The 22,541-nt window shown below is 47.3% G+C and overlaps 1 protein-coding gene across 1 annotated transcript; it reads left to right on the top strand.

The window, feature by feature from the left end:
* Positions 1–10,479: 10,479 nt before the first annotated feature.
* LOC100605698 (fibroblast growth factor 6) lies at positions 10,480–21,806 on the top strand. The gene is made up of 3 exons (XM_003273702.2): positions 10,480–10,869; positions 11,841–11,944; positions 21,557–21,806. The coding sequence occupies exons 1-3, from the start codon at positions 10,524–10,526 to the stop codon at positions 21,731–21,733; spliced, it is 627 nt and encodes a 208-aa protein (XP_003273750.1). The 5' UTR covers positions 10,480–10,523; the 3' UTR covers positions 21,734–21,806.
* Positions 21,807–22,541: the final 735 nt, after the last annotated feature.

The raw sequence follows: 22,541 nt of genomic DNA on the forward strand, positions 1-22,541 counted from the left end.
TGACAGACAATAGATAGGGAAATAGATATGAAATAACAAGAATGAGAAGTAAATATATCACACAATGAAAATATAATAGAGCTAGAAGATAGTGGCAAAAACGAGCTGATGAAACTGAGAGAGATCAACTAATGTAGATAGATGATAAGCTCAGAATGATACATAAAAAATAGTATTAAATGCTAAATGGAAAAAAGTCATAATGGGAAGACAAAACGGAGGGTAGAGGTAAGAACTAGGTCAGAGGGGATTAAATGGCTTCAGTCTGTGGGATGGGGGAGACTGCTGTCCTAGCCCTGCCCCTTCCTCTCTGCTCACCCCACCCCCACTAGCTCAGCTTTGTCTTCTCCAACTTCTAGACCATATTGTCCTCTTCCTTCAGTTAGGAACACTCTGTTCTGAACAGTTCAGAGATCTGTTTTCTTCTGTCTGGTTTTTTAATGGTTTTGTGTATGCAATTCTTTGTCTTTATTCCAGAAGACTGTGTCCCCAGTGAGAGTGGATCTACCACTCCACTCTTAGTATCCTACTCAGTGTGAGGCTAAGAGAAAATGTGTTGCGAGACAGTCCTGGTATAGAAGTTGGACCAGTAGGGGCACAACAATCTCCAAATGCCACTGTCATCACCTATAGAACATCACCAGTCACTCCTGGAAGGGTCCTTTCTAAAAGCATAAAATAGCAGAAACTTGTCCAGCCTGCCTTGGCACAGAAAAAAAAAATACATGCAGTATGTGAAATATATTCCCCTCTGTGCTTCTTGAGGGTCAGACCTCTGTAACTCTGTATTTTCCTACAAATAATTGTCTCCCCTACAAAACGGAGAGCTCCCAGAGGACACGGACTATGTGGATAGAGTTGCAAAAACGTTATAGAATGAGCAGGAGCCTATAATCTGTATCCATCACTTCCAACCATCTGAAAGTTTCCACTATCTTGTAGTTTATGTACTTGGTCCTAAGGACAGAAATTGTGTGGTAAGGAGAAGGGAGATTTTGGTAAAATAAAAGAGACATAAGAATTTCCATGACACATGTTCTGAATATAGGACAGGAACCCTGTTAGGATCCAGAGAGAGTTCTGGTCATCTCCATCAAAGGAAACTCCCCCAGACTGATCTAAACCAGTTCCTTTCCTCCTAGACAAGAGGAAGGAAAAGTCCCATTCATAACCGCAGAGAAATAAAAGTTTTCCTCTCTGATTATATGCAATTTACAACAGAGTATTTCATTTGGTGCCCAAGAACCTGTAATAGCTGGAATTACCCTTGTTCCTCTTCCTCTTTGAAGGGTCAGAGCTGAGAAGTGCTCTGTGATTATGTGTCAGGGGATGGCATCTCCATGCCAAGCTCGCCCAGCTCTGGTTTTGTGTGTGTGTGTGTGTGTGTGCGTGTGTGTGTCCCACAGCCAAAATTTTCCCATCTCCTTGCACTGTTTCTCAATTCATAAGTCATGAATTCAAATGATTTTGCCATCTTGCCCATCCTTTCTGGGGAGAAGGAAGGAAGAAAGAGAGAGGAAAGAAAGGAAGGAAGGGAGAATAGAAAGAACCATGCCCCCATCCCACAACTTCAAGTGTGGAGTGAGAACTCTAGTATCAACAAAGCCGAAAAACTGAAGTGGGGTGAGTTGTGATATACCGATGGTTATTGTGGGCCAGAAAATGAGAACCTGGAATGACAGACTCCCCAGATTGTGAAGGTGAATGCTGCCACATGGAGATATGCTGTGCCCAGTTCTCCCCAGGAGTTTTGCAACAGAAGCCCCGGGTAGGCTGGTAAACGATATGAAATATTAGAAACGCTAACTCTGATGGTGCAAACTTAAGTTTTGTGAGCCACATGGTTTCTGTTACCACCACTCAACTTTGCCATTGTACTGCAAAAGCAGACATAGACAATATGTACACAAATAAACATGGCTATGGTGCAATAAAACGTTATTTACCAAAACAGGAAGAAGGTCCAACTTGGCCAACAGGCCGTAGTTTTCTGACTCCTGCTCTGAGTGATTGTAAGTACCTAGTTCTGAAAAATCTTGCAACTGTTAGAGTAACTACAGAATCAGGAAGGATGGAGACAGAAAGGAAGAAGAGGAAGAGGCGGTGAATAACTATAGCTGTTTTCAGAACAGGGACGACCTGACGCATCTGGATCTATGGCCTGGGTACATAAAGAGTAAAAATCCTAGTGTGAGTAATTTTTTGGATAAATTTAGGAAAGCCTCAAGTAGGGCTTTGAGTAATTGTAAGGAAAGCACTTGTGACTAAGAACTGAGGAATAAAATGTGGGTCCTAAGATAAAAGAACTTGCTACCTGTATTAATTATCTATTTCTATGTAACAATTTTACCCAAAGTTAGTGACTTAAAAATAAATATTTATTATGTCTAATAGTTTCTATGGGTCAGGAATTTCAGAATGGCTTGGCCAGGTAGCCGGCTCATGGTTTCTCATAAGGCAGAGTCAGAGGCCAGCCAGAATGCAGTCATCGACAGGCTTGACTGAGCTGCAGTGCCTCCTTCACGTGCCTGACAAGCCGGGACTGGCTATGGTGAGAGGCCTCAGTTCTTCTTCACATGGGCCTCTCCACAGGTTGCTTGAGTGTCCTCTCAACATGGCGATGAAGGACAATGCGATAGAAAAGGTGGAACAGTTTACAGGAGTGAGCCACCGCACTCGGCCTAAGTCAGTAGTTCTTAAGGTGAGGTCCACCTTAAGATCTCCTGACCTCGTGATCCACACACCTCGGCTTCCATGTCCTTCATCAACAAGCTTCGGAAGTCACACGCCATCACTTCCGCCATAATCTACAGTCACAAAACCCATCCCTGATTCAGTGTGAAGGAGGCTAACAAAGGATGGAAATACCAGTAGGTAAGGATCATTGGGGCCCATCTTGGAAGCTGTATACCTAGCACCATAATATCAAAGAGAGCTAAAAGATGTAGCTCTCAGTACAGATCTGTCTATTAGGATGGCTTAGGAATTTGTATTAGTTAGAATGTACTTGAAGAAAGGAAACAACAAAAAAAGACCCAACTTAATGTTGCTTAAGTGATGGTGTTTGTTCACTTAAAAAAGAATCTAGAGGTGGGAGGATTCAGGGTTCGTAAATTCAGCAGCTTGATGATATCAGGTTCTTATTAAATCTTTCTGCAGTTTTCTTGGCTTTTCCCTCTTCAACACAAGATGGTTGCCACAGCCCACATTTCATACTTACGAAGTTGCTTGTGAAAGCAGAAAGAAGAAAGGAATCTCTATTGGATAGCCAGCTAACAGTCTTGCCACAGAAACCCAATATATGAACATGAGGCTGAATTTAGTAATCTGAAACAGTACGCTTGTAACTTCCCTAGAATCAGAGGGTCTTAAAGATAACCAAGTCCAGCCTCCATCTGATGTTTGTGTCCCTTCTAGCACATCTGGGGAACATAGCTAACCACCAAGATTTCCTTTCACTGTAGTAAGTTAGTCCAGATACTGCTCCCTCTAATCTTTTTCCCTAGTTCCTTCTCCAGCCTCAGGTAGTGTACACATGTGCTAATCAGTACTCTGTGACCACTTGAGGGGGGTCCCTCAATGCATCTCTAGCTTCTTTTTTTGTGTAGCTCTCTCTTCTCTGGTACTCTTCCCTGAAAGCCCTCTTTGCTTTAGTCTTTCTCAGTCAGCTTCAGCTTCATCTCCTCAATTCAAGGTGTTTTCCAGGATCCAACAAGGTTTCTCCTCCCTGTGTCATGCCTGAAATCTCTCTTAAATCAGTCAGCTGGTAGGAGTGTAGGATTCATCTCAGCTTCTCATTTCTCAAGGATCACTGTTCTTTGTTGCCTGATGTCTAATGTCTTGAAAACTGTTCTTTGATGTATTTTTTCCGATGTTTTCGTTATTTGGGGCAAGAGAATAAATCCAGTTCCTGCAGAGCCTATTTATCCCTGTTACCAAGACATGACCCTTCTGGGGTCTCTACTGAATACTCTCTGCTGAGAACATCTACTTCTCTCCACCTGGCTGGTCTGAACAAATCTTCCCTGGGTGAGCCCTCAGGATTGCTCACCTCACTGCTTTCTGGCAGTACTTTTCCTGCTTTCATGGAGTTTCATCCGTATTTGTGTGGCTTTGCTTTCAGCAACAAATACAAGAGCAAACCTATATACCGATTGCTGCAGCCCTTTCTCTACGCAGCTTCCTCTGCTTTGCAAATTGTGACTGCCTTAGCCTCGCCAAACTTCAGTCTCTGAACCCTCCACTCACGGTCACCCCTGCACTCTGTGTAGGTTCTCCTTTCCTGCCCTGAGGTCTTTAGAATGCCTCCAGGCAGAAAGAAGATGCAATCATGGGGTCCATCTTATTTGTTTCCCTTTTTTCAGGGGTCAGAGTCCTGTGCTTCCTGTTATCCAATGTTTAAAAACTGCTGTTTCATTTGTCACATTTTCTTGTTATTATGGGAGTGCAAGTGCAATACAAGTTTCTCCATCATAGTGAAAGCAGAATTCTTCAATGTAACTATTTTAAATGATAAAATGCAAATCATTATATTGAAAGTGCTTTTTTCAAATTAATATCCCACTCCTACCAAAATTCTGATCACTCCTCTACAGAGGGCTGGCCCTTGTTTGCAAATAACTCGTCTAGTGAAGTCCATGGACTTAAAGCCTTTAATTCAACAACATTTATTCAAACATTTCATAAACTCTATTGCATGGCGGGCACGGTGCTCGGTTCTGAAGATACAGAGACAGGTAAGACGCCATTGGTGCCTTAAGGATTTCACTATTAAAGTCAGCACCTTGTCAGAGTGTTATAAACCCAGTAAGGGCAGTGACAGAGATAATCATGTGAAATATCAATGAGGCAGGGAAAGCGGGGAGGGGAACAGGCCACTGAATCCAGTTTAGAGACAGGTGGAAGGTTGTCAGGGATTACTTCCGGAGGTGACATTTAAGCTGACTCTTTAAAGAGGGAAGCAATTCACCAGGCAAGGAGAGGACAGTTTGAGCAAAAACAAGAGGCAGAAACAGCACACGGTATGCCTGGGAACAACAGGCCATTTGAGGTTGCTGAAGCAAAAATTCCCAGAGAGGGAGAGGCAGGGGATGGAGCTGGAGAGGCCGGGAGAGGTCAGGACAGGGAGGGCCTTTTGTGTCACACTGGGGAGCCTGCCACTAAGGGCTGAGTCTTTTACATAACTTTGCATGGTGGCTGGCAGGGTGCATGCCCGCCTCAGCACGCAGCAGGTATTATTAGATGATGGTCATGAGAGACAAATCTGAGAAACCGCAAAACTCTGAGCGGAGCCAAAATCCCTTAGGTTCCGAAGTTCCAGAAGGTTATCTGACTCCTCTGCCCCTTTGCAGATTCAGCTGAGATGTGTGGCCGTGGTGGTCAGCCAGCCCCGAGGCACTGCTTTCTTGGCAGCTGGCTGAGCCTCTGGACTTGCATCTATGGCTGGAGCATAGTAAGGAGGGGGAAGGGGAAAGCGTAAGTGAGACAGAGAAGAAAGCGCTAGGAGATAGGAAGTCACACTGAGAGACACAGCCACATGGCGCTCAGATTGAAGGGATAGATCAAGACGCACTTTAACGCAAGAAGATGATTGCTAGTGTGGAGAGGAGAATCTCTCCCAGAAAACTCTACAAATACTTGGTGACCAAACAGAACACAAAGCTGCGTGTTCAGGGGCTCCCTCCCTCCCCATTGTAGGCGTCTCTGGGAGTGGGGCAGGGTCTCCAGTCTGAACTCAAGCCAGGATTCAGACACATATAGACAATGCAGCTGGGCCGGCCCCAGCAGAAGTGTACTTGTCTGAGGGGTTGAGGGGCCTCCAGAAAAATAATCCACATGGAAGGAAATGGGAATCCCACCTCATCAACTCAACCCATAACAAGACTGAGTCCTTTGCAGGGCAGGGAGTCTGAAAAAAACTTCAAATGAGCAGATCGCCAGGGCATGAGTAGTACTGGCCAGGTATTTCCTTAATAGGTATAACATGAAGACAGGGACTAAGATATTCTTCCTGGCTTTGAAACAGAACATAAAGCAGTTCTGGCTCCTTGAGGGCTTCAGGTGCTGAGCCATAGCGAGAAAGGGAACACCCCCCGGGCTGCCCAGCAGGAGGTGGAAGGGCTGGAGAACAGGGTGATCCCCGCAGGTGCCTGGCAGTGTGCCCAGGCAGAAGCAGTCACATGCTCGTGAACATATGTGAGACACGCTCTGAAACTGCAGAAATATCTTGGGGGTGATTTGTAGTGGGGTGAAGTTCCACATGAGTTGGAAGAAGGAAGAACTAGGGAAATGTGGATTATGACTGTTAATGGCTCCCACTGTGTAAGTGGGTGAGGCCTGGGAAAAGTTGAGTTCTACTAGGAAAGTACAAAGTTTAGGTTTCCGCAGGGAATAGCTAGCAAGATAATAGCTGGCTCGTCCTTGCAGAAGTCCAACCTGGACACCGCTGATCAGCTGAAACTGTTTCTCTTGAATTCTCCCTCATGTAGCAAGTTTATGAGCTGCAAATGTCCCTCTTTGCTCAGGCCTAGGGCAGGAATCCTTCCTAGATCCTCATCTCTACACATGTCCATCGCATGCCGATTAAATCCCGTGAGCAATCTCTACCACTAAAAAACCAGGGATAGGAGCAGAGCTGCCTGTCTGAGCAAGATGGGGAGGAGATACAGGGAGGCTTCAAGGCCGCTGTGCCAAGCTCACACAAAGACAGACTTTGAGACAAAGACACTAAGCACAAACAGCTGTTTTGTTTTCCACCTTATCATTTTCCAAATTATCTATAGAAAAAGGCAAATGCTAGTTTTTCAAAACCAAATGTAAAAAGTACAAGTAAGCACAGCTTTTCACAATCTACATGGATGAGGCTCATCTGAGTTTTATGTGCTTTCCCTTTTGGTCACCCCGCAGGTGTTTGATCTTGATTATGTAACACAGCAGTCACAGAGAGCAACCACCTGGTGTGACGGAGGGAGTTCTGCCATGCAGATGATGCGGAAGGTTGGTGTGGCTAAGCACTGCCAAATCTGACAAATCTATATTTTGTGGCATCCCCCTTGGGGACAAGGACCCTGTTGTGGAAGGAGACAGACATTAACATATTTTCCCACTCACCTCCACTGGATCTTGGCTCATCCAGCGAGAGTGATTGACAATCCCCAAAGGCTGTTGGCCAACTATTTGCAAGAGGGGTCCATGCAGAGAGGCCTCTTCCACCTGTTACTCTTTTCTCTATCACTTCACATCCATAGGGGTCCCTAAGCCCCAAGAGAAGGGTCAAGTGCAAATCTGGTAAGCCAAGAAGACCTAGCAGTTGTCAACTTAATTAGCCTTCAGGAAAAATATATGGCTATATGAGCACAGTAAAGTTGCTATAGAGACAGGCAGGGGAGGTGCATTTAGAACAGGGCCTCATCGCATCACCTGATAAAAATAAGACCCAGGCTTTTTAATAGCATGAATTACTTAAGTTTTAAATTTAACAGGGGACGACACCAAGGCTCTCACTGGTTTTCAGAACATTTGAGGAATCTGGGCTGCCTGCTTCTGCATATGTTAGCAGCCATCACAACATATGCTCTGGCGGATGGCAGTGAAGAACAGGAAGCCCACGTGTCTCTCCCACCCCCTGAGATGAGAGATGGTCTTTCTCACTTTGGGTTTGTCCTCTTTAATTGGGTGAGAGATTTTCAATGTGTTTTAGGGAAATTTCTGGGAAATAGCTATACTGCGCTCTCTGCACGGGGCCAGTTGTATGTATTATTGCTAGTCACTGTAACAACCTTAGGAAGTAATGATCTCATTTTGCAGATGACAAAATAATGAAGCTCAGAGAGGTCCAGAACATTCCCAAGGTCACACAGCTACTAAATGGTGGAGTTGAGATTCAAATCCAAGTGTCCCCATTCCAAAGCCCATTGCTTTATGAGACATCAACCACAACCTCCACACAGAGAGGAATCCAGGATGAGGTGAATCTAAGGAGCGTTATCATTTTTATTGGTATATGGCATGGACCTTTTTATAGTTTAATCTCTCTCCTAAGGCAGTCCCAAAGTGGATGGGTTCCAAGAAATTCCACAGATTCTGAGCTCTGCTGGTGAGAACCTCTCCGATTATCCAAGGCAAGTGTTAATTTCAGACTGACTTCTCCTTACCATCCAACATGTTTCTGGACTGTCTCTTCCCTAAGTAAGGACCACCAGCATAATTAACACAAGATTCCAAACAACCTCACTGAGAAAGTGTCCCCACTGCTCTTGCATCCATGAAAGCTTAACTATATGAAACCCAGCTGGAAATCCAAAGTGAAGTGCTTTTCATTGACAACTTTGTCTTCAGATTATTCATGAACCTCTTACTTTGCAGAAGGATTTTTAAAAACAATTTTCCAACAAAGGCCTACATAGTAGATTCAATCTGAGCCTATAAGGCATCATCTTTCCTCATGGGAAATGGCAGTGCTGGTGATGATGAGATTGGGTATGGGACAACGGCAGTGGAAGGGAGAAGAAGCCAATAGGGAAGTCAGGGGGCCCGTGGTGACAGTAGGAACAAGTGGTGCCTATGTCCCTCCCCATTCAGTTTACCAGCTCTGAGGGTAAAGACAGACGTCTAGGCTTCACAGGATTTGAAAAGGCATGTCTACGGCAACACTGAAGCACATGGCTTGACAGAAATTTGAACCAAAGCATCGAACCCAGTGAACGAGGCAGAAGGGCAGAGAGAAGGCAGGTAGAAGCCACAGACCAGAGGCTGGGACCCAGGGCACAGCAGAAGGTTTAGAATCAGAGGGAAGGCGGTGGTGCCTCAGTAGAGTCCTTGGGCCATGGAACTCACCCCAGGAGCTTTTCCAGGCTGCCTGCAGCATGCAGCGTGGGTGCAGAGTGTGGCTAAGGGAGCTACCTGCTGGAACCAGCTCTACGGCTCAGGACACTCAAATCCAGCTGTATGCCACTGTCATCACCCCACACACACTCCCTCCAATCCCAGCACAATCAGCGCTAATGTCTCACCAACAGGTTAAGACCTGGATTGAAGTACAACAAACAGGATTTTTAACTCAAGTTAATTCAATTCCCCAGGCGACGCTTGTTAACTTATTCACCCTCAGAGATGTATTAATAGTTCCTTCTTATATCGTATAGCAATTTGTGCGGTGAGTTTTCTGGTAGCTTTACATTTTTTCTCACTTCGGTTAGACATGTAATCTATTTAAAAGTAATATAGAAATAAGAAAAATGAGTGTAGGGATAACTTCCTGGCAGAAATATTTTCACTAGTTTCTGAGTGTAATATCAGCCCAGCAAAAGTTATCTGCAAATACAGAAGTTCCCATGTACATCAAAGACACTCAAGTTTTTTTAACAAATGAATCACTTTATGCTCCTGAAATAACTCTATGATGTGCTATTGGCATTTAAGGAGCTAAACAGACTCTGTGGGCCAACTTCTACTGCAGGCATTAGACATGCACAGGCTTTAGGCTCAGGCAGACCTTAGAAGTTCGGGCTTTGCTACTTATTAGCTGTGGTAACTCGGGCAGGTCATTTAACCTCTCTAAGCCTCAGCTTCCTCATCTGTGAAATGGGAATAATATCAGTCACATGCCAGGGATAAATCCAGGGAGGAGAACGGCCACGGGGCTATGTCAAAGGCCAGACACAACTTCCACCCCAGGTGAATGCCGGGACCAGGACAGTGAGCAGGCAAACCTTGCCCTTGCCCTCCCTCCCTCCACAATCTTAAAGCTCGTTGAACAACCCCCATCCCCACCTCCTGAGAATGTCTGTGCCCGCCTGCTGAAAGGGTTTGGCCTTTCAGTGTTCCCCTCCACCATGAGCTGTTTCCATGAAAAGATCTCAAGGGTGACTTGCAGGCTACCGTCATCACTACCACGAGCCTTTTCCCATCCCTGCCTCTACCTATTGCCCTCTAAATAAGGAAGCCAGCACTGCCAGGCAAAGAACTTCTGCCCAATATGGGTCCTGGGTGGCCTCTCGCCTCTCTCTTTCCCTGGGCCCCCCGCCAGCTCCCCCCTGCCCCAGAGATGCTCCCTGCTCACTTCATTCCTGCCTCATAGTTGGAATGACAGTGGCTCCCAGAACCCCTGGGGAGTGCGGAGGGTGATGGGGGTCTGGGGAGGCAGCCAGGCCCAAGAGCAGGTTAATGTTACAACCCTGGATAAGTGAGCTGGGCGGGTTGACGTCAGGGTGATGATGGGTGGAGGGGAGGGCCGGGCTGCTGAACCAGCTATAAAGATAGGTCAAATCAAATATCATCAACTCGGGCCGGAGCAAGCGGGCGAGCTAGAGAGCGTCCCCGAGCCATGGTCTCTACCGGCCGCGGCTCAGCCTGGGTCCCTCTGCTCTCAACCCGAGTGCCCGATGGAGGCTTCGGTTTCATGTCAGCAGCCTTCATCTGCCTTCCAAAAATAAGCCCCTGCCGCCATGCCGGAGGGAGAAAAACAAGAAGGGCGGTATTTTTAGGGCCATTAATTCTGACCACGTGCCTGAGAGGCAAGGTGGATGGCCCTGGGACAGAGGCTGTTCATCACTATGTCCCGGGGAGCAGGACGTCTGCAGGGCACGCTGTGGGCTCTCGTCTTCCTAGGCATCCTAGCGGGCATGGTGGTGCCCTTGCCTGCAGGCACCCGTGCCAACAACACGCTGCTGGACTCGAGGGGCTGGGGCACCCTGCTGTCCAGGTCTCGCGCTGGACTAGCTGGAGAGATCGCCGGGGTGAACTGGGAAAGTGGCTATTTGGTGGGGATCAAGCGGCAGCGGAGGCTCTACTGCAACGTGGGCATCGGCTTTCACCTCCAGGTGCTCCCCGACGGCCGGATCAGCGGGACCCACGAGGAGAACCCCTACAGTGAGTGCCAGCTGCAGCCAGTCGGGACGCTTGGGGGTTTGGGCTCACGCAGGGCTAAAAGGTGAAGGGGCCCTGCTCTAATGGAAAGGATGCACTATTAAAGGGGGCAGAAATGCTGCTCACCACTTAGATGATTCCACGTTACTCTGCCTGGGTGCAGGCTCAGTATACTGGGGTCCAAGCATCCTGGTGTTCTTTGCCATCGCCTTGGTTAGATCCTCAGTGGCACTAACTATTTCAGCATTACTGGCCCATCTGATGCCTTGTAAGACCACTGGGAACCATTAGTCTGGGAAGCCCCCAAGGCCTGGGTAGGGAGAATCAGTTAGTATACTTGGATCAAATTTGACACAAGCTCATTTTTATTCAGCTTCTTTCTTGGAGAAGGAAAGGAAATTCAATTGCAAAATATCCAACTGAAGCACATCCTTCTTTTTATTTCAACGGGCTCCCTCTGTCCCCAGGTTCTTATCTGCAAGCTGCCAGCTTGCTGTATGGTTAGTCTCCTATCCAAGAAAGGATGGGGGCTGCAGGATCCAAGAAAGCCATCAGCTATGGTGTGGCTGCTGTGTTTTCAAGATTAAGTGGGTTGAGATTTGTTGAAACATGTAGAGTACACATTAAGAATAGTAATAATAATCAATCTATTTTTTTACTCAAGTCAAAGACCTCAAGTAATTATATCAGTGAAAGCCAGATTCAAAGCTCATCTTAGATAGCTAAGTGGTCATTGCAGTACCTAACTCTGACATCAGAACCTTCCCTTGCAGAACTGGATTTTTAACAGCACAATGGCAGCACTTGATGAGTCCAGCAGACAGGGGCTCCTAGAGTTAGAGGCATCATGGATGGGGTGATGGAGAGTCTGGCTTTCTAGGAGAAGGGGGATGGACTGAGATGCCCTTGTCGGCTCAAGTTCCCACTCTGATTTGCACAAGCCTTAGGTAACGTGGCCCCCCTTTCCTTGTCAGGCCTGCTGGAAATTTCCACTGTGGAGCGAGGCGTGGTGAGTCTCTTTGGAGTGAGAAGTGCCCTCTTCGTTGCCATGAACAGTAAAGGAAGATTGTATGCAACGGTGAGTTCACCAGGCCAGGGAAGTGCCAGGTTTACAAGGCTTGATGCTTACACAGTTGAAGAAAATAATGTGAAATCCTGAGTAGAGAAGTGACTATCTAAATGGGAAAGGAAAGGCTGTGAAAGGAGCCTGTGAAAGGGAGGGGACTTGCAGCTTCTGCTTCTTCAGCCTCATGGGTGATTGTCCTCTGCTCTGGCCCGTGTTTCTCCTGTTCCCACCTGCCGGACGGAGCCTGTGTGATTAAACAGAAACCACAGCTCAGGGAGCCCATGGGCCAGAGGGAAACCCACATTCTGGCATCCAGGCTTGTGGGCAGGTGTGATTCCCTGCCTTGGCGAGGCCCCGAGAGCAAGCCTGTCTCTCTGCCTGGGTGTGCTGCTCCATGACACACGCCCTGCAAGACGCCCCAGCCTAGTGCGCAGCGGTAGGAGTGGAATGGGAGGCTATTTTCATCCTCATCAGTGTGCTGAGATTCTGCGCTAGGGTTTTCAATCCTCTGGTCTCCAATCGCATAAGCTAGAGAGGCAGCCTACCCATTATACACTTTAGGCAGGTACCAGTCCCACCCGTTCCCATCCCCACCCCCAGAGGTCACCCCTGGGAGTGCCAGTGCTGGCACTTGGGTTAATGCAACCAGCTTCTAAGCACATTGACCAAAACCTCTGCTCTCACTGACCTACTTGTTCCTGCAGCCCTCGCCCGTCATTTGGCTTATTCCAAAATATGGCTGGGCAAACATCCCTATGAGGCTGAAGAAATGGAGAGTTCCTTTGACAGAAATAAGCAAGCTAAAAAGGAAGACCTCAGAGCAGGCCTCAAAAAATATCAAAGTTATTTATGGGGAGGGTGTGGAGGGCTGATCTACTGCCCCTTGGAGGATAAACTGAGGATTGGGATGTGAAGAAATAGATCCAGGATTGGCACTGGGTCCCAGGGAAGCTGTCCCAACAGAGGAGGTCTATGAAACACAAGAACGGGTTCACCAGGTGACCTCCGCCCCATAATCTTTAGTGCTAAGATCTCTCAGTCTGAGTTGGTTTATGTGGACATACGGCCTGCATTACAATCAGTGGGTCTCCCACACAAGCCTATGGACAGTCTGCATCTCTGTCACCTTGGAAACTTGTTAAAAGTATGGATTTCCAGGTACCTACCTAGGAGATTCTTATTCAACAGAGCGGGGATGTGGGCCTGGAAATCTGTTTGTTTTGTATTTTAAATTTGCCAGGTGTTTCTGAGGAACAGGCAGGCTTGGGGGTCAGCAGGCTACATGGCCTCTGGAGGGCAGGGGACCACCCACTGCCCATGTTACACTGAACCTGAGAGCTGGAGGGCGGGTGAGATGAGACAGCAGAGACATATCCTTGTTACCGCTCTCTGGAAAAGTGATGGCGAGGACAGGAAGAGGCCTGGGACCAACCCAGGTTTTGGTGGAGCAGGTTTCCCCTCTGTAGAGTGGGGCATCCCAAAGAACCCCTTCTTTCCAGCCTGCACAATGCCCGGAATCCCATAGGGTCGGGAGAGCCAGGAATTTGGGCTGTTGGCTGTGGGACTCTGTGCAAGCACGGGACGTTTTAGCAAGTAAATCTCCTGGGAGAAAGCACAAATTTCATAAACTCTTCTTTCTCCTTGTCACCTTTATCAACAAACTATTTATTACTTTTTTCTTCCTACCCAGAAAGGAATTTAATTGTGGGGAGGAGAAAATGCACAAATATAGAGGAAATTTACCCACTTCCCACTTTAAATCTCTTGGCCCTGGAAGGAGAAGCTGGGAAAGGCTGGGGAAGGGAATATAAGATTTAACCATCAGAGAAAGCGCCACAAAGCAGGGAAGGGCATTCAGAATAGCAAAAGGGAAAGGAGGCTGACTCCTAATGCCTGAAACCCACCACCCCACCCCCAGCCCTCACTCTGCAGCACCATTATTGGCCGATGACTTTAAAGGGGGTTAAGCAGGTTGGTGAACTGCTGGGCTCGCTAAATGACTAAATGAGCAGCGTCCAGGAGAATGGAGAACTTCTGGGAAAAGACCCCGCACCCTTCGCCTCCGCCCTCCCACCCCTCCTACCTTCACCCTCAGTAGCATTTGGCCAAAGAGCATCTTCTCCAGGGAGGGAGATTCTCCTCCCTGGACCTCAGGGCCAGCTGGGCCTGCACACAGAGAGTGGGGCTGGACAGCTGTGCCACAACCCTGGGGCACCTGACGTTTTATGTGGCTCAGGACCAGATACTCCTGAGCAACTTCTACCCCTCCCTCTCCGCCCCTCGGAGGCCGTTATCAGTCTAAAAAAACAATTGCCAACTGATCCCCGGAGCCAGGAAGACTCCTGCTGGGTGATGATTTCATTCACACTATTTCCTTTTAAGCCCCCGGGGCCTCCTCATCTCCCAGGCTCAGCTGCTACTGCCACTATATGGCATTTCTCATGGGTGGGGGAGGGAAACTGGGCCGGGGCTGAGGTGTTGGTGGGGGGACAAGGCAACGACTCACGGGCAGAGAATAAGGGCCAAGGAAACCTGGCTAGAAGTGACTTCACACATGTCTGTCTCCTGGAAAGAAGGGTGTGGAGGCTCAGGGCAGTTTGCCGGGCCCTCCTTTAGACAATATAAACAGCTGCCCTGCCCTGGGCACTAGCCTACTGCTTGTGCTAGGATGCACCGGCTGCAGAGGGCTTTACGAGTATGATCGCACAGCACCCTAGGAGGTGCACTTGATCTTCATCCTCCCTGTGCAGCTGCGGACACCCGGTCTCCAGGCTCACATGTCCAGCCACAGCTGTGTGCAGCCCTGTCTCAGGGCTCCGTGACCCGAGTTCCAGTTCCTGGCCAACCTACACTCTAACTACTCGTCTTACTTTGGGCAACGTCACTGAACCTCTCTGGGCCTGGATCTCTGCTCTCTGAGGATGAGGCAGAAATCAGTGAATTCTAGCCCCCTTGGTCCCCTTTGAAATTCAGAAAACAAAATATCAAGGATCTCCACCTAACAGTGGTTCTATTAGAATCCTTTGGTTGAGAAAAATATATACTAGTAAAAAGATACCAGCAATTCAGTTATGCTTTCAAGTGATTTCAGTTTTACTAAGAAGAACTGCATTTACATCCTTTTCATCAACAGTATGACAATGTGCAAAGGACAAAAATGATTTCCTCCAGAGACCTCTGATTATTATCTGGGGCATTACATTGGGGGAAGGGAGGACCAGGCTTGCCTTGGCTCAGCTGCCACTCTAGCAGAAAACAGCACTCCTGAGGGAATGGGATAAAGGACACCCACCATGAGGAAATGCTGGGAGATGGGGGCCGGAGAGCAGCGGGAGGCGCATGCCCTTATGCAGGGCCTGAGGCTCTGCATACAAATGCCCGCCTGCTACAAAGAGCTGCACTGGAGTGAGAAGAAAGAAACACCTGATGAAAACATTTTCCAACATTCCTAAATCAACAGTGCAATTGTGTGCTAGGGAAAAGGGTTGGAAAATGCAGGCATCTTCAGAGCTGACGATATTTCAGCTAAAGACAGGAAAAGAAGCAGTCAGGGACTGCAGAAGAAAGTCTCAGGACAAAGAATTGGTTTATTTTTCCTTCTTGCCCACATCCTTCCACCCCATCCTTCTCCATCCAACACACACTCCCAGGAGGAACAGGGACAAATGGCCCTAGCAGTCACAGGATGAAGATGTTTAAAGGCAGGATTAGATCCTCATTGGTCCAAGTGGCTTAGCTCTAAAGGCAGGAGGGTGGCTGTCTTGTCCACCTCACACTTTTGGGGCATTTCTAGCCCACGGATATGCTTGCTCCTCTTCGAAATGCCCTTCTCCATAGTGAGTGCCAAACGCACATAAGTCTGAATAGACCTACATAGAATTGAAGACATTGTCATGCTGGGGCTTGAGCCTGGCAGGCCCAGGAAATGTGACCCAGTGGAATGATTTTCATTTGTTCAAGTAATCATATACGGTAGCTGCTTTCATGAACGTGGCGTTCACTTGGCTTGAGTGCGTTCTTCACCAGAGCTGAGGGGCCAACATTCCCAAGCCATGAGAACTCAAAGCTCAGGGCTGTGATGAAGATGAATTAAGGGGCTGGGTCTTGAGCATCACTCTGGGCAGTGGGAAAATCCCATCAGCCTGAAGCATTCGGGGAAAATGCATTCTCTCACCTTCATGCCACAGGCCTCCTGGCCTCCCGAACCCCACGGATGTGGGTGCTGAGGGCGGAGGAGAGAGAGCAGCAAGGGGAAGGTTAGGGCTTCTAACACAAGCTTCATCTACTAGTTGTCTTTTTTCACTTTAGTTTTGTACAGGAGTCTGGGGAAGGCCAGGGATATGAGACAGGCTAGAGAAAAGGACAGAATGGAAAGGAAAAAAAAAAAGTAGTCAACTTAAAAAAAAAGAGAAAAAGAAAAAGAAAAAAAAAGTGTGTATGTTGAGGAGGAGTGGATTTGAATGATCCAAAATCGAATGACCAGAGAAGCAAAGTACAATCTACACATCCATGGTCATGCACGCTTAAACAATCATGTTTTAGGAGATCCAGACGTTTAGGAGAGGCTGGGTTCTCAAATGGACACATTCTAGGCACGGGGAAGTGGGCAATGGCTTGAGAGTTTCTTGTCCAAGTCACTCAGTTCCTCCCACTTCCCCTTCCTCCACCTCAAGATTTCATTTCCTCACTAGAGCTTGCAAACAACACATGAAACCTCTCCCTTAACCACCATCCAGATCAGAAATAAATTCTCTGGAACTGACTGGGCGGGTTACTCTCCAGGGACATACAAAGTTAGAACATGGGGGAGGCTGGTGGGTGGAGAGGGGCTGTGACCCAGCAAGGAGGAGACCACCAGTTTCTGATCAAAATGTTTTCTCGCTCCGTTTCCTGGCCCATCTGCTATCCTAAATTCCCTTCCCACTTTAAATAATTTACGTACTTGACTAGGTAATACATGAACATGTTTTAAGGAGAAAAAAGTATCAAAGAATATTCTATGGAAAGTCTCACTCCTACCATTGCCTTGAAGCCACTGAGTTCCTCCCTAGAGGCAGCCACAGTTAGCAGTGTTTCATTCCAGTATATCATTCCAGAAATAGCTAACGCACACGTGCACACACCAGTATCATCTTTTTAAAATCACACAAACAGGAGCATACTATGCTAACACTTTTTCAAACCTTGTGTCTTCACTTAGCAATGTATCTTTGAGGCCATTTCATGTCAGTACAGAGAGGCTTCTTATCTTTTCAAGGCTTATAGAATTCCATCGTGTGGATCTACCATAGTTCAGTTAGTTACTCCTCACTCTTTTTTTTTTTTTTTTTTTGAGACAGAGTCTTGCTCTGTCGCCAGGCTGAGTGCGGTCTCAGCTCACTGCAATCTCCACCTCCCCGGTCCAAGAGATTCCCCTGCCTTAGCCTCCCAAGTAGCTGGGACTACAGGTGTGCACCACCACGCCTGGCTAATTTTTTGTATTTTGGTAGAGACGTGGTTTCACCATGTTGACCAGGATGGTCTCAATCTCCTGACCTCGTGATCCACCCACCTTGGCCTCCCAAAGTGCTGGGATTACAGGCATGAGCCACCTCCGTTACTCCTGTCTTAATAGATACATTGTTTTTGGTCTTTTGTTATTTAATGCTGTAGTAACTTTTGTGCGTGTGTGGGAATATATCAGTAAGATAAATTTCTAGAAGTGGAATTGCTGATCAGTTGCTATATTCATCCTTTATTCTGGTAGACGCTGCCAAATTGCTCTTTATAGAGATTCTGACAATATACACATCAGAGAACATTAAATGAGAATTCCTAGTTTCTATGCCCTCACTAACGAGAGCATAGTGTCAAATGCTTCTCTCTTTGAAATCTGGCCACTAAAAATGGGATCTCACAGTTATAATTTACATTTCTCTTATTAGGCATATTCTCTTCTGCTCAAATGCCATTGATAGTTCCTTTCCTGGGAATTTTCTGTTTTATAAATGTTGTTCATTCTCCAGTGAGTTTAGGGTTCTGAATATAGTAACAAAATGTACTCTTTGACATATGTGTATTGTACGTATTTTCAACCAGTTTGCCATTTCTGTTCTTATTTTATTTAAGGTAATATTTTTCAAGTAGAAGACTAATTTCTTACTTTTTAAAAATGGCTTTAATTTTTTTTATCTTGTTTAGAAAGATGTTCCTGATTCTGAGTTTATTAAAAACCTTTTCTGGATTTTAATGGTTCTTTTTTTTTTACATTTAAATCTTTGCTCCTTTTGGAATTTATTTTGATGTAAGGGATAAAGTCATGCACCTCAAACTTTATTATCATTATAATAAAATACCATTCAGTTGTTCCAACACCATGTTTTCTCTAGTGATTTAAAATAACACTTTTACTTTATATTCATTTCAGATTCATTTCATTTTACATCCATGTATGTGTTGGGATCTACTGCCGGACTCTATTTTGTTCATTGACCTGTACTGGACTTCTCATTAGCATAGCTTTACTTGGAACATTTCATTCAGTTCTGAGCTGAATTTTTCCTGGTGCTGCTGCTCCCAAGCTTGCCCACCAACAACTGGAGTCCTGTGCACAGGGCAGGAAACCAGGCTCCAGAGAGGCTCCTAATGAGGGGCCGTGGTTCAGAGCCAGCGTCAGCCTCTGCCTTTCCTCTCACTCCCTGCTCTTCCATGCAAGCTCACTGTCTCCCAGACACTCCATCAAAAACAGCAGCACTTAAAAGCTAAATTGTCCAGTAACCCACAGTAAGTCTTATGGGACTGGTGATCCAGGGTAAGGCAGTCTTTTGAGGCTTTTAATGTAAAGTAGTTCATGATTTACTTGGAGAAGAATACTACTACTACTAATTTGTTTTTAATTCTACTGTATAGCAAGCATTGTTCCCAGGACTTTCCAGGCATTATTTCGATTAATGCTTACTCCAGTTCTATGACACAATTTTTCTTACTGTTCTTACTTCACAGATGAGGGAATTGAAGCTTCAGAGGTTAAACGATTTCCCCAAGTTCACGTAGCTAAGTAAGAGGCTATTGTCATCAGTCTAACCTCAAAGCTGTGGCACAGATATGTTCGTGACCTACACTGATTAGTTCATCCTCTTTACCTTTAGGACATCCCTTCATTCATCCATTCCACAAATATTCACTGAGCATCCTAACGAGGAAAACAGGAAAGCTTATGAAAAACCCACCCCCCTGGTGTGGCATTAACCTGTTCACATGGCTGGTGAACACCTTCACATTTATCTCAAGCAAGTTAACATCAGTGAAAGTGCTTTGTAAATAAGCTGCAAGCATGAGAGAAGAAGATGGGGGAAACGTATGAGGGGAGTTTCACTGTGTTCCCATAGGCAAGGCTGTCCCCTCGCCCACGCTCACATCAGGCTGAAAGAGCCACCCATGCAGGGGTCTCCTTATGTTTCAGTGCTGTCCTTATTTACTTATTTATTCTTGAGACAGGGTCTCATTCTGTCACCCAGGCTGGAGTGCGGCGGAGCGATCATGGCTCACTGCAGCCTCGACCTCAAGTGATTCTCCCACCTCAGCCTCCAGAGTAGCTGGGACTACAGGCAGGCGCCAATCATATCTGCCTTGTTTTTTTTTTTAAGCTTTTGTAGAGACAAGGTCTTGCTATATTGCCTAGGTTCCTCAAACTCCTGGGCTCAAGTGATCCTCCTGCCTTGGCCTCCTGAAGTCCTGGGATTACAGGTGTGAGCCACTGAAACCAGTCATGTTGTCCCTATTAAACCACCATCCACTCAGCATCATGTACCGAGCAAGACACAGTCCTCATCTCAGGGATCTTGGAGTCTATTGGGAAAGAAAGTATGGCTGTTCTAAATGTTGCCAGAGAAGTCCACTGAAGGGGCTCTGGGCATCCTGGGGCCCTGAGGAGCAAGCTACTTCCCAGCTCTTCAGAACAGCAAGAGGTTCTCGCCCAGCTATGCTGCCAGCAAGATGGGACACTAGCAGTACGATTCCTTTACAGAAGGTCAGAGGACACCTCTGGCACAGCCCAGTAGCCATCCAGCGGTTTTTTTTTTTTATACTCAAGCAAGAAGGAGTCAGAAGTTATCCTCCACCCATTTCTCATTCTGTATTTCTTTTCAAGAGTAGACCCCGGGTCTCTGGCTCCCACCTCGCTCTCTGTTCTTCTAGCCCCGACCCAGCTGCTTCCCCACAAGAGCAGGAAATCCCCGCATACTCCCTTAGGGCAGCCACCCAGGCAGGTTGCAGAGGAAAGAGGAGGACTTGGGGTGATGTACTGGGAATGAAATTGTGCATGTGAGACAGGAAGTCCAGCGTTCACGTTCTGAACAGGTGGCCCACACACACTCCTCTACCAAATCAGCATGGAAAGGGCCATTTTTTTGTTGGTCCCAGGCTCCTTGGCATCACCTGTCACATTGGGAACCAGGTCCTTTTCCCCGTAAAAACTCCTGCTCCTCACCGTTTCTGTTCCTGCATGTCCCTGGAGAACTATGATTGTCTTGGACAGCAGTCCCCAACGTTTTTGGCACCAGGGACCAGTTTCATGGAAGACTATTTCCATGGACAGGGTGAGTGATGGGGACATGGGGGGATGGTTTGGGGATGAAACTGTTCCACCTCAGATCATCAGGTATTAGTTAGATCCTCAGAAGGAGCAGGCAACCCAGATCCCTCACATGCAAAGTTCAAAACAGAGTTCTTGCTCCTATGAGAATCTAATGCCACTGCTGATCTGACAGGAGGCGGAGCTCAGGTGGTCTTGCAAGCAATAGGGAGTGGCTGGAAAACAAATGAAGCTTCGCTCACCCACCGCTCACCTCCTGCTGTACAGCCCGGGTCCTGCACTGGTATGGGCCACTGACTGGTATGGGTCTGCAGCCTGGGGGTTGGGGACCACTGGTCTAGGAGGTACCAGACACCTTCTAGGCTCAAAGTCAAAACTGAGAATGGGCCTTTTTGAGGGATAGAAAACTTGGGACTTAAACCAGGAAAGACAGACTGAGGAACCACAAGCAGAAAGAAAGGGACAGGCAGTGCTGGAAAGGGCTGAGGAGATCACTTGTGTCTCCTCCCCCTCCACCAACCACCTCTCTCCTTCTTCCCCCACCACACACAGTCTGCAGAAAAGAGAACTGAGGCTGAAAGGGGAGGAACCTGCCCAAGGTCACACAACTAGGAAGTAGAAAAGTCACGAAATAGCACCCTGGGCTCCCATCCCTGCTCCAGTAGACTCCCTCTCACGTTGGATTTGAGAAAACAGCTTGTGTCATTTCCTGGTCTGTTCTTTGAATGGAATAAGTTACTATCTAGGGACGTAGCAGAAACTACTCTGGAAGTCAGGAGACCTGAGTGGTAGACCATCCCCTGTGTCCCTGGGCCTTGGTTTCCTTATCGTAAAGGAGGGAAGGTGAGAGGAACCACGAGAGCCTGCAGCCTCTTCCCATCCTAACCTTCCACCATCCGTTCACCCAGCATGCTCAGACCTCACGGTGGTTGTCTCACAAAGAGAAGGGAAGGGGCACCTGGCAGAGGGGCCTACTCTCTGTGGCCCAGCTGGCACCTGCAGCACTCCTCATTTGTAACCCAGTCTCTGCTGTTTGCCCATGTCTTCCACAGCCCAGCTTCCAAGAAGAATGTAAGTTCAGAGAAACTCTCCTGCCCAACAATTACAACGCCTACGAGTCAGACTTGTACCGAGGGACCTACATCGCCCTGAGCAAATACGGACGGGTAAAGCGGGGCAGCAAGGTGTCCCCGATCATGACTGTCACTCATTTCCTTCCCAGGATATAAGGACCCACAAAAGAAGGCTCACAGATTTAAAGCAGCATCTGTTCTATTGGAATTTTGCACGAGCGAATAATTCCCCTTGCCCTCCATGGCTTCTGAATCAGGCTTTTCTTGTGCTTGGGGAGACCCCAGTTGTTTCCCTTGGCCACTGGACCCCACGGCATGTAGCCCATTCAAACGAGGGCTGCAATCAGCAACTTTAGAATGGCAACTTATCCCATGCTCTGACCTCCCTTGAGGAGAGAAGGTATCGGTGACACTTGTGGAATGTGACCATGTGCACAGGAAAAGGCCAGGGTAGGAGTTTGTGTGCATTATTGTATATCCATACAGCTTTATATACAGTCTCAGAGCAATGGCATTTCAAAGCATCAGGTTTCTTTCTCCTGGCATCATCGCTGCAGGAATCTGCCTGTAAGAATGTCATCTGTCAAACCAGCAGGATTGATGTGTGCTCCCATTCTGCCTCTTTCCAATCATCTTTCCATTCAGAGGCCACTAACTACATGGGTTGCACAGGTCAGCGGGAAGCAGCTGTCCTCAAAGTGCAGAGATGGCAGAATGAGAGGGTGTAAGCTTGAACTGCAAACCAGAAGGAGAGGGATCAGGCACTTCAAGATTCCTGCCAGTGAGGGCTCTGGGGACACTGGGATGAACCGTCAGGGAAGCTGGGGGAGAAGCGGTTCGCTTCTTGGAGGAAAGGGGGAGATCAGCCTCTAGGGCAGCTGAGGAAGGGCTTGTGGAGGCGGCAGAAGGGACTGGGTGTTCTAGGAGAGCCACTCTGCCTGGAGAACTCAGGCTGTGTGTGGCT

Source organism: Nomascus leucogenys, chromosome 23, assembly GCF_006542625.1.
Source record: "Nomascus leucogenys isolate Asia chromosome 23, Asia_NLE_v1, whole genome shotgun sequence".
In the NCBI taxonomy this organism is placed as follows: domain Eukaryota; kingdom Metazoa; phylum Chordata; class Mammalia; order Primates; family Hylobatidae; genus Nomascus; species Nomascus leucogenys.

What these genes read in the sequence shown, in the direction of transcription:
- LOC100605698 (XM_003273702.2), top strand. Translation starts at nt 10,524, where the DNA reads ATGGCCCTGGGACAGAGGCTGTTCATCACTATGTCCCGGGGAGCAGGA. An exon ending in CCACGAGGAGAACCCCTACA is followed by an intron (nt 10,870 to 11,840) that starts GTGAGTGCCAGC and finishes TTTCCTTGTCAG; the next exon opens with GCCTGCTGGAAATTTCCACT. An exon ending in AAGGAAGATTGTATGCAACG is followed by an intron (nt 11,945 to 21,556) that starts GTGAGTTCACCA and finishes TGTCTTCCACAG; the next exon opens with CCCAGCTTCCAAGAAGAATG.